Source organism: Colius striatus, chromosome 16 (genome assembly GCF_028858725.1).
Source record: "Colius striatus isolate bColStr4 chromosome 16, bColStr4.1.hap1, whole genome shotgun sequence".
In the NCBI taxonomy this organism is placed as follows: Eukaryota; Metazoa; Chordata; class Aves; order Coliiformes; family Coliidae; genus Colius; species Colius striatus.
In genome coordinates this window covers 3,350,716-3,369,614 of record NC_084774.1, presented here as the reverse complement: position 1 = coordinate 3,369,614, position 18,899 = coordinate 3,350,716, and the positions used below count along the sequence as shown (strand labels likewise).

At 42.3% G+C, this 18,899-nt stretch overlaps 1 protein-coding gene across 1 annotated transcript in view; it reads left to right on the top strand.

Moving 5' to 3' along the window:
* Nucleotides 1–18,899, top strand: part of PTPRT (protein tyrosine phosphatase receptor type T) — a 475,736-nt gene that overhangs the window by 318,175 nt on the left and 138,662 nt on the right. The window contains exons 8-9 of the mRNA XM_062008833.1: nucleotides 123–419; nucleotides 1,957–2,066. Coding sequence (XP_061864817.1) covers nucleotides 123–419; nucleotides 1,957–2,066 — 407 coding nt within the window. The remainder of the gene's footprint in view (nucleotides 1–122; nucleotides 420–1,956; nucleotides 2,067–18,899) is intronic.

Below are 18,899 nucleotides of genomic sequence, written 5' to 3'. Positions count from 1 at the left end.
ATTCAGAACTGTGAAGTACTTAGGTACACTGGCAATAAGGAAAGAAATGTATTCATGGATGACTGACTTCTTTGAATGTCAGCTTTTAATTTCTCTCTCTTTTTTCTTTGCTTGCTTCACAGATCCTGTCCATGGGCCACAAAACGTAGAAGTTGTTGATATCCGCTCCCGGCAGCTGACGCTGCAGTGGGAACCCTTTGGTTACGCCGTCACCCGCTGCCACAGCTACAATCTCACAGTCCAGTACCAGTATGTGTTTAACCAGCAAAAATTTGAGGCAGAGGAACTCATCCAGACATCCTCCCACTACACCTTGCGAGGTCTTCGGCCCTTCATGACCATCAGACTGAGGTTAGCCCTCTCTAATCCAGAGGGCAAAATGGAAAGTGAGGAGTTGGTTGTGCAGACAGAGGAGGATGGTGAGTTATGTTGGATTTACCTACTTGCTTGGGGTTTTTTGAGGAAGACTAATACTTTCATAGAATCATAGAATTGTTTCAATTAGAAGAAACCTTTAAGATCACTGAGTCCAGCTTTTGTCCCAGCTCTATCAACCACGAGACCGTTTCCCTCAGTGCAACACCCACCCAGCTCTGAAACCCCTTCAGGGATGGTGACTCCAGCACCTCCCTGGGCAGCCCCTTCCAATGCCTGACAGCCCTGGCAACAAAGAAATTGCTCCTCAAATCCAGCCTCAACCTTCAAGTTGTAGATAACAACATAACCTTCAGTCCCATGAGACTTCAAAATGATTTCTCTGGGCAGTCTGTGTGTTATGCAAGCAGGTGAAAAGAATTCCCATTTCACAGCTGTGTTCTTGCAAGGGCAAAGATTCCTCAAGTGCTTGGAAGTGGGAAACACCAGCCTGAGCAGTTACAGAGTGGGAGAAGGTTTAATTCTACAGGAGTTGGGTTCTGACCTACCCAGGACCTGCTACACAGAAGCAGCCTCCTTTATCAAGTGGGCCAATGTAATTCTGGCATTTGTTGATTTTTATAGTGCCTTTACATCACTGTCCCAAAAAGGACTGTAATATCTTCCTTTCCAGATTGTAGCTTTTCTTAATACTGATCTTCTGGATGTTGCATTTTATATACAGCTCAGAAGCTAAATTTATTTGGTGCTAACTCTTCCGTTCTTGATACAAAAGAACCGTTTTCCACAAGTACTGATGGAAGCTGTAATGTGTTATTATCCCATCTGAGCTATTTCAGACCAAGGACTCTCATAGACTACAAGCCTTCATTCTGTCTAATGTGTTAAAAAAGCAGCCTTCTTCCTCTGCCAGAGCTGAAAGGAGTTGCTGTCCTGAGTTTCTCTCAGCTGGAAGTGACTCTTGCAGTCCAGTACATCATATGGGAGGACATAAGAGGATGGCATATCTTTCAGAGAAATGAACAGGGGGTTTATCAGTCAGGCTTGGGAGAACATTTAGTTAGTTATCTTTCACAGCATTAAAATGTTACTGGAGTAGGTGGATTTTTTAGCTGGCCTTGTAGCCATAATGAAATATAAATCTTACCCTGTTACTTTTCTAAGGAAACCAATCTTTCCTATTTTTCAATGTGTACAGCCCAGTAGCATCTTTATGCCAAGGTGCAATCTGGCTGTTTGGATGGATAGAGCTTTGCTGGTGTGTGGGTACAGAAGGACAAATGAAATTCCCTCCTGCCCATAAGCTGTGCTGGAACAGGGACATGCTGAAATTACCTTCATGCTTTCATGAATTCTGATTTTATTTATCACTTAGTCATTAGGGTATTGGTATTTGAGCATAAGCATTTCATATTGGTAGTACTTTGGTAATTGTAGTGCCTTGAGGGGATTTCTTATGATATAATTCTTTTTCCTGTTTTCAGCTCTGAGCCACTTGTCTGGTGATCTCTTGGTATCTTCTGATGTATGTGCAACTGGAGCTTCTAACACAGGGGGGGGTTTGTTTCTTTTTAACTGTAGTTCCTGGACCCGTTCCCTTGGAATCCATCCAGGGAGGACCTTTTGAAGAGAAGATCTATGTTCAGTGGAAGCCTCCAAATGAGACAAATGGCATCATTACACTCTATGAGGTGAGTGGAACAGATTGTTGTCAAGGAATACATGCCACAGGGCCCATTTCATATGTGTTGAAGCCAATCCTGAGCTCTGAGAGATTTCAGCAGGTGCTAAATGAAGCCTGATTAAAATAGATAAGAATCTTCAAGATAGTCTGCTGTTAGCACTGGAAAAGTTTTCCAGTTCAAGAAAGGGAAAAGATTTCTTTACCTGTATTTGTGGCAAAATGAGAGCCATACCCCCATACATTTATAGGCTCAGCATTTACTGCAGTAACATTAGAAAACATGAAAATCAAATTGCATTTATGGTGCTGTAAAAATCCTCACTGTGGGCTTGTACAGTATTTTCTGCTACAGAGTGGCAAGAACCACTGTTTTTACTTTCTCTTTTCTGCTGAGTATGTCAGTACAAACTGATTTTGGAGAAAGCATGAGTGCAACTCTGCCATCCCTCACCTGTGAGGTTGTGCTCCTTTCCTCTTCTCTCAGTTTGGAACCTGACGCTCCCATATCTCCTTGCTAAAACTGTTTATCACTGAGTGACAAGTTGATCAGCTGGAGATAAAAATACAGATGAGCAGTTGCACATAACCTGGCCAGAGCATTCTCTTAGAGTACTTGTCAGGCTGTCACAAACAAATATGAGCACCTATTTCAGGTAACAGTAGATTCTCGTTTCAGAATTGCTCAGTAAATAAAGCCCAGGCCTTTGCACAGACACATCTCATCCAACTACATGAAACTGAGGTTCAATCTTCCTTAAAAAAGGGCAAAACTTCCACTGTTGTCCAACTAGTTCCATTTTTTTAATTGCTTTGTAGACACCTAAACCTGCACCTTTGTCTCTACTGATGTTATTTTAAGATTTCGTGCTGTATGTCTAGGACTAAAGTAATTCCTCAGTAGTAATGGCCTTCAAAGTGTTGTTTTAGACAGGACTCAGACATTTTTCAGTATCATTGTGGCCTTACAGTGCTTTAACAGAGTTCAGATGACCTATTCCTATTAAAGAGGAATAAAAAAAGCTAGTGGTTGGTCTCCAGAAGGTTTTCACTTCTGTCCTGTGGCCAAGGTACTTATTGAGTCAAAGCAGAAGGCTTTAATGGCAACAGAACAAAACAGATCTGACTGTGAACTTGTGCAGGGCTGCTTTAATGAGGTCTCCATAGCCCAGGCAGTGCTGCTCTGTCACCAGGAGGAGCCAGGGGGCTCAGTGATGTGCTGGCAAATTTGCACCTATCTAGAAACTCTGCAGTTGTGTTGCTGTCACTGGAGAGAAACAAACCTGAGAGCCTCCCAGCATTTATTAGAGACAACTTCCCTGCAAAGTACAGAGGAGGAAATATCACTTTGTGTACCTGGGTTGGTGCATTACACCTGGACGTAGCTGGCTGGATTCACACGGAGGGATTGTCCAAGTGAGGGTCTCTCAAACTCCTTTGGGGACAAACTCTCCTCATAAAAACAACTTAAAATATTCTCCTCCTCCAAAGTCATATTTCCCTTCTTACCATCACCATCAAGATCTGATTCATTGTATCTGGATACTGTATTTTCTCTCTAGTTCTGTTAAAAAAAACCCACCCAAACTTGTTGTGAGCTTCTAAAATGCTTCCAAATAATCACACTGTCTATTCTACTTACATCCCACTTGCTTCTCCTTGAGACACATTTTTCTTCTCAGATCCCTAATCATTCTTGCAGCTCCCTGCCAGGCAGACTTCCATATCACAGACATTGCCATTGCAGCTTGCACGCGTGCTGCTTACATGCCAACTGGGCTGCAGTTCAGCAGCACAACCTTTAGCAAGCCATTTGGCAGCCAGAATCACTAATTTCATAGTGACTGAATGCTTCTAAAGAGCTGAAACAAAATGGAAGTACCTTAATGAACCTTTTTGACTTATGCAAGTCTCTTCTGCTTGGTATTTGTCCTTCAAAATGCTGTTTTAAGGAAAGCAGCAACAGCCTTGCATTTAAAACTGATTTAAAAAATCCCCTATTGGAGAATTAATCATTTCACTGGGTGAATCCACAGCTGGATTTTTAAACAAAGGAATCTTCTAGATCCTCAAATCAGTTTGTAATTGCAATCTGTTTCTAGGGAGCAGAAAGCTCTTGTTCAAGGGAACTTTGAAAGCTCTGGGAATTGCAAGTCGGTTAATCAGTATACTGAAAAGATTAGGGTATGAGCCATGTAGCAAGCAAGTGACTGCACAGCTCATTCAGGAGATGTTAGGAGAGCACAGCAAAGAAGGGAACAACACAGGCATACCCTGAGTTAGTTGCTGTCAGTTGATCTGTCTGGTCAAGAAAGCCATTAGGGAGACACACAGGCTGCTGTTGCAAATAAGCCATGCAACAGGGGTAAAGCTCCAGCTGTACTCGAGTCACCACGTAGCTTCAAGGTGCATAAGTACCTGCAGGAGACAAGTAGATGAGTCTGTGTTCAGACACACAGCTACACAGCAGTAATGGATTTTGCTGGGACATTGGTTTGGGTTGAATGCTCTGCAGAGATGTTTTTGCATGTGACATTCATGAAAGAGGCATTATCACAGCTGTGTCTTGTAGCAAGCTGCATGTGGCAGAATCTAATCATATTGTGCTAAATCCTGTCCCCCCTTCAGTCTCCTGGCAGCCTGGAAGCACCACAACCTGTTGAATTATTGTTTTTGACCAGTCCTCTAAAGCTGCTGTGCTCTAAAGTCCCTAATAATCAAATGCTGCTTATTGTGCTTCTACCATATGGGAATTCAGCTTCAAAGCCTTGATGTACAAAGACATGCAACAAAGATTTACATTTTTCTTTAATATTTCCTTTTTTAATCCCAAGTGTGTGTAAAGTCAAATGACAATCAAACAGCAGAAAGACCTGTGCTGGACTGCAGGAACAAGCAATCTCGTTTAAGGACCGTGGACTAGCTTGGGCACTTGAATTCTGCTTTTAGATGACATGAGGTTGTCTCAAGTGTTTGTTCCATAAATTGAAGGGCTTCAGATACCTATGTGGACACAGATATTTTGTGCAAACTTGCATCTTGAGAAAGTAAACAAACAAAGCTTATTTATCCCTGCATTTCACTGTTCACTTGGGCAGCTGGATGCCTCCAGGTGCCCTCAGTAAGTGACACTGGCTTTTGCTTTTCTGAGTATGTTTTTAGTGTGTAATGTATTTCTCCAAATTGTCAATTTTTAGTGTACTTTAAAGGAGAAGAAGATAAAAGCACCCCAATACCCACCATTGCTGGCTAAAATATTAGTCACATTACTTGGGTGGCAGCATTGTTACAAGTTATTACAATCCTAGAAGCATTTAAAGGGTGGCTACAGAACATTCAGCTCCTTGGCTGGAAAAATGACTCTCAGACTTCTGAAGCCTTTTCAATGAGCCATGCCTGAAGGCAATGCTTAAACAGTCTTTTTAAACATTGTAAGGTGTAGTCTTGTAATCACTTCTGTTCTCATCTTTACGATTATTAAGTCCCATGTGGATTGCACAGGAGTCTTGGGAAAAATAGAGATGCATTTGCAGCTTCTAACTAGCAAGTTTTCTCCGTCACTGTTTCTGAAATGCTGTAAATCTCCATTTAGATGCCAGGAATAATAATATAAGGGACTTTCATACACAATTTCAGCTCTTTAATGGGATGCTTGGAGCCTAGTTCCTCTAATCCCAGTGGATTTGAGTTTAAATTGCACTTCAGAGGTTACAGATCCTCTTAGTTGCCATGTAAAATTGCAGTCTGCTCTTCATCATCTCTCCAGATGCCAATATGTCATTTCTTCTCGATCACTGCACTCAATTCTTCTCTGCAGGAGGGGTGGTTACATGGAAACTGCCTCACAGAGGGTCGTGCATAAGGTCCATGTTTGCGGGATGCAGTGCCCACATTTACAACAGGGTGGGAACAAACATCTTCCACCTTTGACCCCCAAAAGTGCACACTTATTTTAACACAAAGCATGGTTACCTGGTGTGATAGCTCTCCACTGCATGGATATCCATGCATTGCTTTTCATAGCCCCTTTTAAAGTTATTAATGAAACCCGATGTTTTTAGGATAAAATCTTCCCTGCTAAAGGGTGTGACAAGAAAGGTTTCCTGAAACATCTGAAAGAGTTAGGAACTCAACCTGGCTTAGTTATTTGTTTGTTTATTTAAAGGCCTTTTTCTGGCTAAAAGTGTTGAAGAATGAGTGGCTCAAGAAGGAAAGCAATAACCACGAAATCTCACAACCAATTATGTGAAGCTCTGCAGTTGAAATAGTAGAAAGATGACAATTCTTGGAAATTGCCCTCAGTGAGAGGTGGCTTTGAATGTTCCCATGAAAATCAATCAGGTTACAGCTTCTCAATTGCAGCCTGTGGATGCATGATACTCCTGGGATGAAGCTTTCTCACTCCAGCTCACTAAGCGTGCACTGAAGGAAGTCCCTGCCCCACACAGCTGCCTATAGCTGAGCATTAACACGAAGGAGATGCTGTTAAGTGCTCAAAACCCTGGGAATGATCAGTTAAGGATTGTGTATTTAGTTGTAGCTTTATTATTCTTCTGCATGGGCATTTGACAATGCAGCCATCATGCAATTGGATGTTAGTTCATCTGCAGCACTAATGTTGTTTTCCTTTGACATCAGATTTATACGGTGTCTTGTACTGCAGTATATTGTTTGTCCAGAGTCCATGGAAGTCAATTACATGAAGAGTAAGTGTTTTACTGCATCTGTACTGTGCTGAGTTATAATTCTTTCATAATCTAAACTAGCAATGAAACTCTGTGGCCATGTGGAATCTGTTGAAGTCTGAAACTCGGTCAGCTCCGTCGTAGGCTGTGTCATCCTCTCAATTACATGTAAGGAAAGCTGAGCCTATGAACCCAGCTAAACTACTGCTGTAGTTAATGACTTTTTGTGCAAAATTGCACTGGAAGAGGGCTGGGCTGGCTGAGGAAAAGTTGTTTATGGTTGCTGGCTGTAGTGTTTACTGAGTACTTGGTGCACAGGTTGGGTAGATGTTGCCAGTGTTCTGGGTCCCACTTAATCAAGATTCAGGCCAGAATTTGGAAAACAAATGTTGCTGATTGCACTGATTTACTATATCTTCTTTTTTGGGTTTTTTTCTGTCAATTGAGAAAGGCTGTAAATCTGATCATTGCTCACTTTTTTAGTAGGCTGGGATGCCATGTCAGCCCCAGATCCTGTTGTTCTGTTTCTGGGACAAGGCAGGGCTTTGTGGGACAGCTTTCCAGTGAAACATGAGGAACACAAGGTGACAAGAAATATCACAGAATCATAGAATGGTAGGGGTTGGAAGGGACCTTTAGAGCTCATCCAGTCCAAACCCCCTGCAGAAGCAGGGTCACCTAGATCAGGTCACACAGGAACATGTCCAGGTGGGTCTTGAAGACCCCCCAAGGAAGGAGCCTCCACACCCTCCCTGGGCAGCCTGGGCCAGGGCTCCCTCACCTCACAGTGACATAGCTTTTCCTTATGTCTAAATGGAACTTTTTGTGTTCCAGCTTCATCCATTACCCCTTGTCCTGTCACTGGATGCAACAGAAAAAAAGTGCTCCCTGTCGTAGCAGCCACCCACCATTTAGACATTTGTAACTATTAATGAGATCCCTCCCTCAGTCTTCTCCAGACTAAACAGTCCCAGGTCCTGCAGCCTTTCCTCATAAGGAAGATGCTTCTTTCAGTCAGCAGAATCCCAGAAAAAGCCATTTTTTCCCCCTTCTGTGCTGTTTAATAAAGTAATACAGCTTATAAGCTTCCTGCTAGCTCTAGAAATCTACTATGTACTTGCTTGGCCCCTCTGCCATACACAAGGCATTTAAGATGGTTTCACTGATGCTGCAAGGAAAACCTAATTTACCTGTGCATAGTGATACAGAAGCCAACATATGCAGCTGCTGCTGTGGTGAAACAGAATGGCTTGCCTTCCCCTATGACATTTGGAAACATAAAACACCATAGCAAGACTGAAATCAGTTGAAGCTGTGCTGATTTAAGGCTGATGTGTGGAGATAATAGGAATCAGGCTCAGCTCTGTCCCAGAGCAGTGTCTCCTCTGGCTACCCATGTTCCTTGCAAATAAAGAGAGAAGCAACAGGGAGGATGCACCAGATACAGCTGGCTGGCTCTTCGATTAGGAAGCTAAACCCTGCTGTAAAGAGCCTGCTGCATCTTTGTTGCTGTTGTTTCTTTCCATCCTTTCCCAGTTAGTTTAACAGAGCCTTAAACTTAGGAAATACCCAAATGATTTCCTAATTAGGGGTACTTTTCTGAATAAACACCTTAAAGAGCTTTTGGGCAAACTTCTTCCTGTTGTATATGATTCTTAATTGTGCACTGCTCACTGCTGCTTGCAAGACAGCCTGAGCTGGGAAGTATTTGTTAATGATGCTCTTTTAAGTGTTACAGTTTCCAATAACATTTTGATAAGAAAATGAGAGATTTTTTGGAGAAACTGGGATGTCAGGGTGATTTTTAAATGTATGACAACCTCCAGGTAAATAGCATACTTGTGTTAGAAATGGGATGAATCAACTGTTTAAAAAAATTGCTTGATCAAGCTTTCCATAAATAAAAGCATAATATAGTCCCTTGAGCACAACAATTTCTTTGATTACCTCTTTATTGTTCTTTTGAAGCCAACAGACTTGCAGCAATATAAATCCCCTGCAAATGAGAAAAGAGATTTGGCTACAACAAAACTTCTGTTTGGTCTTTAAGAGGAAGGAACTGAATTATTTTATGTGCATGATGGGCCCTTTCTAAGCCAAACTAAGAGATAAGAACTGGGGGAAAAAAACCCCAAACTTACTCTTATAAGTAAGTTCTTATAGACTTCTTCTGTAAGTTCACATTAAAAACTCCTTCTGTGGGTATGTGAGCATCTTGTCTTTCAGCCTTCCAATGCTGTGTTTTCTTTTCTAGAAAAAATGCAGTTTTGGTCTATTTTCCTTTCTTTTTTTTTCAGGCATACTGTTTCTCTTTATTGCTTATCCAGGAAAACAGTTGATTCTTAATCCCTTTTCTTCTGTCTAATCTAGTCAAGTGCCAGTGTACCTGTGCAGTTGTGGTGATATAGATAAAGCTCTTTAACAACTCTGCATTCATACAATATCTTGCTTACCAAACTGCAGTAGTTACTGAAGTTCAAAGCAAGCCACAGATACTTGTTTGTACTTCTTTCTTAGATGGTTTTTTCCGTTTCATCTGGAGTATTGCTTAATTTAGCAAATAGATAGGATTCAAAAATCCAGAAGTGGTGGCTTTATGCTGTTAATTGGTGCAACTGTGGGACTCAGTAAGAGAGGACAAGCCAGTCAAGGTGATCTCTTTGCCTTCAAAAGGAGGAGCAGTGCTCCTGGAAGTGGCAGTGCTGGGTTAATAGTTGGACTTGATCTTAAAGCTTTTTTCTGGTTCTGTCATGCCAGTGTTATGGCTCCTTTTGGGAACTGAATCTTCTTACCATCCTTTGTGTGAGTCTGTAACTATTATCCTGCTATCCCTTGGATGAGGGTGGGTTTGGGTTGAGTTTAATGCCCTACTCTGTTGCCATCTCTGTTACTTTGAGTCCCTTGCCTCCCTTTTTGCCTTCTCCTTTTGCTCCTCCCCCCCTCCCCCCAACTCGTTACTACTTTCTCCTGATTTGTGCTTCTGCTGCTGTCCAGAGGGATCACTGACAGCAGGGGTGGAACAGCTTCCAGAATGATGCTGGCAGCTTCTGGGTTTTAGCACAGAGAGCAACTGGACTCCTCACTCTTCCTTTTGTTTCTAATTCAACTGCTTTTGGCTGCAATTGTGAAAAGTGACATAGGGTGAGGCAGGCACTTGGCTTGGGAAATAAGCACAAATGGATAGTTTAAGATCTAAATGACTAAAGATATGTGGCCTTGCAATGATCAGCTACAGAAATAGCTGGGACTGATACTGTATCTATAAATGTGTCAAAACCATTTTATAGGTATGTAGCTCTTCTGTTACTTTATGGCAAACAGAGCAGCTGTAGGTGATGTTACTTACTCCATTGTGTTGGGCTGGGCTTTTGTTCATTGCCTGCAGCTCTCCTTATGCCCAGTGTAGCATGACAAGCCAGCCCTGAGACACAATAAGCCGTGCTTTCAGCATCAAGAAGTAACTGAGGAACGAGCATGGAGATTGAGTAACTGCCTCAGTGCTGCAGTCCTATCAAAGCAATTTCTATAGTTGTCATTTTCTGCTATTAAACTGAACAATGAGGCTCTCCAATAAAATCATATAACAGCTCATTAAAACCTCTCCTTAATATATAGCATGCTAATTAATGTCAGTGGGGTGCAAGCTTGAATGGCAGAATAGACTATAATGCTTAGAAAGTAGGTAAAATAAAAGAAGATATTTTATCATTAATGACCTTTTAGTAAACTTAGTGAAATCCTTAATGGCCTGAATACATTACTGAAGTGCTCCCAATTGCTTTGTTACCAACTCCCTTCTTCCTCCCTTTCTCACAGATGTTAAACTTGATTTTATGTATAGAAAACAAAAAGCAATCGAGTCCCAAGGAAATATGAACAGGAAGAAGGCTGAGCAAAAAAGACAGTAGATAACACTTCTCAGCCCTACTACCCATGTTCCTGGTGAAGAGAAAGGCTGGGTATAGGACTGTGTTATATCCTGCCTTGTATGTGTGGTGTCTGTGTTTGTATCCAGGTTTAATTGGCTCCGTGTTTGTGTGACTCAGTAAATAGGCTAGGGAGCAAATGGGCCTCTTTTATTCACAGGGTCTCCCTAGGTTAACTTCATTCCTAGAGCTGCACTATGGCTTTTTGTACTGCTACCAACCATGCTGTGCTTGCGCTGTGACTAAATTAAAGGACTCGATTCTTTGGAGCTTTCAGTCTTTCACGTGTTGCAAGCCTTCAATAGAGCTTGCAAAAAATGCTATTTAACTCTCTTTTAACCCTCTCCCAAAAGAAGTAGTACAAGGATGGGAAAACTATGGGCTTTTGCTTCCTTCAGTTTCCTGGATGGAATTTAGTGGGCTGGGGAGGGATGTAAGGAGCAATAATTGCCTGACTTCAGCTGAGCTTTAAGATGGAAAATGCACCCAATCATCTGGTCACAAAATATATTCTTCAGTTCTGAAGGCCAGTGCTGGAGAGGATTGTTCATGTCCCTGCTCACTAACTCTTTCCTGTTCATTAGAAGATAACTTCCTTCAAATTATCCTTTTTTTTTAGTGTAATACTTGGTGCAATTAACTTTACTCTTGTACCCCAAATGCCTGAAACTTCCTGATAAGATTGAAACTAATGTCCAGCTCAGCTGCAATCCGAAGTCACCTGCAGTAATAATTGTTCCTAAGGAGCACAGGCGGATGGTGACTCTTGGGGAAAAAAGAGCCTGTGGCTTGCTGTGCAATCATGTTTCAATCAGCTTTATAGAACCATGAAATTGATTGTTCCCGTGACGTACCAGACACTTTGGAGCAGATACTGTGCTGGGAGAGTTAATGCCTTATTTGGCTCCAAGCACACAAAAGAAGAGAGCTTTTTGCTTCCCCTCCCATTCTCACAAACCAAAGAGGAAGGGGAGCACAAATCACCTTGAAATCAGAATTTGAGAGCACAGCAGCACTGACCCTCCCTGGTTTGTTTTCCTAATCATCCAGTGAAAAGCATGGTGATTTAGGAGAAAGATGCCCAGGCTCTTGGCTGCACACAAGGGAGTTTGGATGAATGACAAAGCTAGGGGTGGTGATGCCCATGTAATCACCAAGGGGCTATAGGCATTGAAAAAGTCTGACAGAAAGGTGAGCTGAGGCAGAGTCTCCTTCATGTGGTATCATCTTCAATGTTGGAGTTGGTTTCTCTCTTCCTCTGGAGCTGAAAAAAGGGGATGCTGTGAAGATACAGTCTTGAAGCAATGAAGAATATGCCTTTTCAGATACCTGCAAAGAAGGGCTGGCTCTGTCTTCAGAGGATTTTATTCCTGTTTCAAGCTCACTCACTGCAGGAATATTTTGGTCTTTCAGTATAAGTGAAACTCCATTCAAAATCAATCCAAAAGCATCCCATCAGTGAAAATTCTAGTTGTTCCTTCTTAACCTGAGTCTCAGCCTTGGAAGATTGAACATCTCCAGCATTTTTGTGTTGAAAAGTTCCCAGTTCAGGATCATTCTTCAGTACGAAATGCTGCTCCTACTGGCAGTGGTTGATTAGTGCTAACATTAAAGTTGGTAAGAAGAAACAAAGAAAAGCAAGGCTGTTGCTGTCATCCTTAAAGTGCTCCTACAAGGCACATAGAAACAAACTGAGGGAGGACACAAGCTAGAAAATATATAATAAAAACCCAACCAAACCACCCCCTCCCTCTTTTAGAATGAATGACTTTTCTATAAGGCTCATTTTGGTGACTTTTCCAGGGTCAGAAATGTGGTTCCCCCAAGCTGCAGAGCAAGTTGAGGCCTTTTCTCCTCCCCGAGCTCCTGCTCAGGACTGCTCCCACCTGCAACCCCCAACTCTTCCTGTACTGAGCAGGGTGATGCGATACAGTTGGATTTTGTTTATTTTCTCTTGCACAGACCACAAGAGACTGCAGAATAATTATTAGTTTGTTTATTGGAGAAGTGTACAAGTCATGCACACAGAACTCTGCCTGTTACTGTCCAAGAGGTTTTTACTTTTAATGCTTGACAAGGTTGTTTTTTTCCCCACTGAGTCAGAAGGGTTTTCTGAGCTATTCACATGTATCTGTCTCTGTGACAGAGTTGGACTTGTATTAAACTTAGAGGAAAACAAAACAATGCCTAAACAGCATTTATTAACTTGCTGTTTTCTTACTTAGAACACAGACAAATGAGTAATTATTCAGGTTACCCAGACAAAAGTTATATCCTTGCCTAACTATCATCCTTATTAAAGATGAACCATGTGAACTCATCCACGCTGCTGCTGAGCAAACAGTGCTGCTTGGTACATGCAACTCAATCCTTTCCCAGGATACTGTAATCTCCCTTTCTCATTATATCTTATAAAATCTCTCTTGTAATGCTCCACATTCCAGAAACATTCTCTCTTCTTTCCAAGCTTCTCTGTACAGTAGTTTTCCAGCTAAATCAAAACCAGGGCTCCTGCTTTCAGAGGAGTGCCAGCAAGGCTGTTGCTCGACTGACAATGAAGCTGGAACAACCTTGGCTTGGGCAGGAGTGAGGAGACACAGCCCTGGGCTATAAATTACATTGACTTGGGAAGAAGGGGAATTCATTCTGCTTTGCCTGAGGCAAAGGTCTGCTGTGCTGTCAGCTGAGTTTTTTAGACTCTTGGTTTCCTCTGTCATGGTAATAAGTACCAAGAAAGCTGCTTATGAAAGAGTTTTGAGGAAATCCCTTGTTACCTGCTAGTAGTTTAACTTGTGTAATCTCAGCAGCAGAAGGATATCTATTTCTAGCTGCTTTACTGACAGATGTAAATAGACTTTGCAGACCTTTGCAACAGCCATTCTGGACCATGTGAAATTCCCTGCAGCTATGGTGGTTTGTTAATAATTGTCAAGTGAAGAAATGGTATCGATGAGCTGCAGTTCTGTCTGCTGCATGGGTATCTCAGTGTTTTTCTTTGTACTCTCAGCCTCCTCAGTGGCATGAGAGGAAAATTATGTCAAAGTGTTTGTCATTTCTAATAGCAGTGGCTCTTTTTTTTTTTCCCCCCAAACAAATCTGAGATAAAGAGGAAGCCCTAGTGAAGCTTTTGTGCCTAGGAAGAATCAAGATGTGCTGTCTACCCACTGCTTTTTCATGTCATTACATAATTGTTTTAGCAGCTTTACTCCTGAAGGGCTCCACGCACATCTCAGTGACCAAATTATTTGCTGGGATTTAGCACAGTGCTGTCTAAACAGAGTATCTGTGAACATAATCCTTAATGGTGTGCTGGGGGCACACACTGCTTATGGAAGTCTTGCCTGTGATTAATCAATTAAGAATAAGATAAACCTAACAGCAGTTCCTCTGTTACAACAGGGGATTCAAAACATGCTGAAGCTGAACGTGCATCTGTACTTGTTTGCTGTTCCACACAGGATTTTCAGCGTTGTCCTTAATTAGATAAGCATAGAAATAAAACACTCTGCCAACTGTTACTGTGCACAGCAGATCCTTTAAGAATGACAGCATGTGTTTTTTAGAGAAAACCCCCTTTTTTGTAGCAGTAGTAATGATTATGGTACAGACCAGGACAGCAATGTGTATATGCTCTTACCAAACAGCCTGTGTGTAGGTCCGTGTGTAGAGGCAGTCAAGGGAATGTGGTTTGTGATTGCTGATCACTGTGCCACTGGGCTGTTTGCAGGTTGAGTTCTGGATAAGATTGGCTGAATTGCCATCTGGTCAGGAGATTCTCATGTGTTTTCACAAGTCTGTTACAGGTCTTTTCTGAACTTATGTGCTGTATCTATGTAGAGGGGAAAACCAACAGAAACTCTTAACCAATGAAGTGATGCTGTTGTGCTGTATTGATCTCATTAGGAGACCTGTTTGCTGCATGTTTTTGCAGCAAAATGCAGACACATTGTGCCTGAGCACTCAAGCCTTTGTGTCACATGCAATGCATGTCTCTTACATCTCTCCCCAAAGAAACAGTGTGAAATAAAACAATTGTAAAAGCAATTAACAGCTTTGAATTAATTCTCATGCTCCATATTAACTGTTGGAAGTGAAAGGTGGCATTTCAGAAGATAAAGATGCATCTTGTTTTTCATTTAGTTGCCTTCAGGAAATGTGGGAACTCCTGCTGATAATGTTTCTGGGACTTCATACTGAAAGGGGACAAGTATTAATCGATGGGAAGAACACTTTTCTCTGCATCCTCTTGTCAGCTGGGGGGATGCTGGATTTGGGCAGTGTACTGATGCAGTCAGTACAGCTTTTAATGACATGTCAGTCTCTAGAATTTACTGTTTGTAAGTATTTCTGCATATAAACTGCTGATTATAAATATTGCCAGCAGATAAATGCGTGGCAGTCTGGTACAACCCGCTCAGCCTTGTCTGCCCCTCAGAGAGCTGCTATTTCATTGAAGAAGGTAATGCATGAGGTGACAGAGCTCTTCTCTGAGGTGGCACTTGTTTTTTCTACTGCTTGACATTGCAAGCAGATACATCCCTGGATTTAAATGTAAAAAGATATGGTGCCTTCTGTTCAACATCTTTTCCTTTTCACACCAACATCCCTCTAGAGAAATATGCTTCACTGGATGGGACTATTGCTAGGTAGCAATCTTCTGCTATTAAATGAAGATTAACATTGCTGCCAAGAACCTGCTACGTTAAGGAGCCAATGTCAAACGTTGGAGGAAGGGACAAGAGATGACCACCTAAGAGCTGATGGGTTCCTGCCTTCTTTTAAAGCCTTGGAAACTCAGTTGATGGCGAGATACACTTTTGCAGCTCAGGAACGTGAATCTCTTTGCAGATGTCTGTGTGAAAATCTATCTAAATGTAACTCAAGCCTGACTTGTAGAAAGGTTTCTGAGGTCATCACTTTCATTCAGAACAGAGACACTGTAAGAACAGCCTTGCTGTTCTTAAAAACTCAAAAAGTATTGACTTTTTGGCTGCACCTGCATCCAAGTTCTAAAAACTTAGATGAGAGACTTATCTAGTAATAACAGTTTGATTGGTTTCGCTTGGCTCTTAACCAAAATGGGCTTTTCTTCCCTCATTTCCTGGTTCATAGCTGTGGTCCTTGTCCAGTACCATTCCTTGGAAACCATTTTACCATTTCTTTAGCCTTTTTTTGGGTGTACAGACACCACAAAGGGAGAGTCTGTGCAGGGAACTTTGTCTTGGATCCAAGTGTCTGTATTGTGAGGCTAGCAGCCGTGTTCTCAGTTCATTGATTTCTGACAACATGATAGTAAAAATAAAAGTAACTGTGCCTGAGAGTGAAAAAAGGGTGAACAAAAAGCCCACACACCTGCCAGCATCTGAAACTAAGCAGATCCTCATTGCTCTGAGAGTGGGAAGAGTGCTCTCTCTGCAGATGAGTTTTGTGAGCAGCAGGTCATGCAGACATCAGAGCCTATAAAATCATGACTTTGTGACAGAGTGTATCTTGTGCTCTTGTACTTGCATTACCTCTCTTCCCACTTAGAGTACTCCTTGTGCCAGGCTTCTAACGTTGTAAACACGTCTGGAATGAGAATACTGAGCTGTATCCTAATTATAGGAGCACTGTTTCTTATTTTGGGAGGTATCCTGAGGTTATGGTGATGTGCTGAATGAATGCAAAGTGCTAGTTTTTGGAAGAGTTTCTGAACAATACTGCTGGCTTGTCTTGTTTCTGTTAATGATGTCAGCATTTTGGGGTCCGTCTGCTTCCATGATGGATATGTTTTCATATGGCATCTTTGATTTATATAATGCTATGCAAGGTATGCTGTGATTAGATCTGTCTCACCCTTCTCATTCTAAAAGTCACCTGACTGTTTGGACCAGCAGAATGCAAGTCATGAAGAGTAGCTCTCCATGGATCTACCAGTGACAGTACATAGCCATGGTGTAGGAGGTGGTATCATCTGGTGAGGCAGATAACAGTTGTGAGAAATGTCTGTGATGATCTTTCAAGGTCCCTTCCAACCCTTAAGATTCTGTGAACTGATATTTCTGGAGGGAGCAGACCTGTCTTGTTCATTTTAGCTTCAGCTGTTAGCCTTACCCAGCCAGTGCCCTACAGCAGTGTCCTGTGCTTCCCCTGGCTCTTCATCAGGTGCTGCTCACACTGGGATTGTGTGACTCCATCCAAGGAAACGGGGTTTGGAAAAAGCCTCATGGGTCAGATTTGGCCTGCAGAGGTGACATTAGTGAGACAGGAGAAGAGCTGGACCCAGCTTGATGCTTCCAAAGTGAATTTGTGAGGCTGACAGCTGGAAAGGTTGGTGTTTCTGCAAAATGTTTCATACAAACAGCCCAACTGCACCCACTCCAACTCCAGCAAGGTTTCCCTCTTCCCATCAGCTGAGAATTTGGTTCAGTGTTTTCTTTGCCAACTTCCATGCATTTTTAAATTAAATCCCAGCCATTAGGAGTGAAAGCCTGCAATATATTTCTAATTTTTAAAAATTGCTTAAAAATAGGATCATAATTAGATCAGCAGGAGGCAATTTCTTGAAAATTTATTGCACCATGAAAACTAATAGAAACTTGAAGCAGTAATTGAAGTGTCTGAGTCTCTTTCAAGTTCTGCTGGTTTGCTCCAGAAATGGCCCATAAAAATGTATATTATTTTTAGAGCTTTAATTAGCTAAGTATGTAAACCAAAATAAATTTGAGTTTTGGAGACAGTCAGAGGGGAAGAAAAGACAAAATGAATATCCCTTCTAATTCTTATTTATTTGAAGAGTAATTATTCCCTTTGATGCTAAATTACCTTTTCTTCTTCTCACTCCATCCACGAATCTTCTCTCTGCCAACAAAACCCGAGGATTTTATTCCCAACACTTTGGCCTTGTCGTTCAGCTTTATTAAACTGGCAGTTTGTTTGAACACTTCAGTTACTCATTACATTTTACATTTTCTCTAGCTGTATTAATCACTTGCTTTTTACGAACTGGGAATGTAAATGATCCCTTTGCCATCTACACCGGGTGATAATTTGCCTTTGTAAGAGGCTCCTCAGCATCTCATGCAGTTTTCCTGCTCGTGTAATAAGTGGGGTTTTTCCCTTCACTGTAAGATTTACATTGGATCCTGCTTTTTACTATTATTTTCCATCAGTTCCCCCTCCTCAAAGTCAGGTTTTCATGAAGCTAACGTTCCTGTTGCCACGCTGCTCTGGTATGAAATTGTGTGCATGCAAATGGCAAAATGCAAACTTAGGAGCCTGTTCAAACGAGCTACTCTGTGGCTTGGGGAGAGTAATTGCTTCCATCAAATCCTTGAGTGCTTGGAGCATGTACACACTGATGGAAACTGGCTTCTGTCCCTTGTGAGGATTCAGCTTACTGAGATCAATAAGTTGCACATGTGGCCCATGAGCTGCACAAGCAGCCTCTCCACAGAGACTAAATCTCTGATGAAATTGCTCGTGGTCAGAGAGAAGTAATGGCAGCGAGGTGACACAGCACAGGCAGGGAAATGGAGCGTGGCCAGAGCTGGGGAAGGGGCTGGAGCACAAGGGTGCTGGGGAGGGGCTGAGGGAATGGGGGTGTTCAGCCTGGAGAAGGGGAGGCTGAGGGCAGACAGGAGCAGTCTCTGCAACAACTTTGCAGGAGATTGTAGTGAGGTGGGGGTCGATGTCTTCTCCCAAGTGGTAGGACACAAGGAGATGGGCTCAAGCTGCAGCGTGGCAGGTTTAGATTGGAGCTCAGAAAGAACTTTTTTACCAAGAGGGCTGTTAAGCATTGAAACAGGCTGCCCAGGGAGGTGGTGGAGTCCTCATCTCTGGAGGTATTCAAAAGATGCATAGCTGAGGTGCTAAGGGACATGGTTTGGCTCAGTGATGGGCTTGGCAGTGTGAGGTAAGTGGCTGGACTCATCTTAAAGGTCGTTTCCAACTGTTATGATTCTGTGAAATGCAGTGTGCCTTCCTTCTGGTGTTTTATACTCAGTTATTTGCAACACATTCTCTCATAAACTTCAGTGCTTTGTAGTGAGGAGTCCAGAAGAAGTGGATTGTTGTCTCAAGAGCCCAGGGAAGGGGATCCATCTTCCAGCAGCTGTCTCAGGAGAGCTGATGGTGGTAAGGAGTGTCTTGTTCCTTGCCACAGCTAAGGAGGATGGGGAAAGAAATACTGTTCTTTCATCATCAGTGCTGTGCCTACCTGGTACTACAGGTACTGTGGTTGAATCCTGGTGT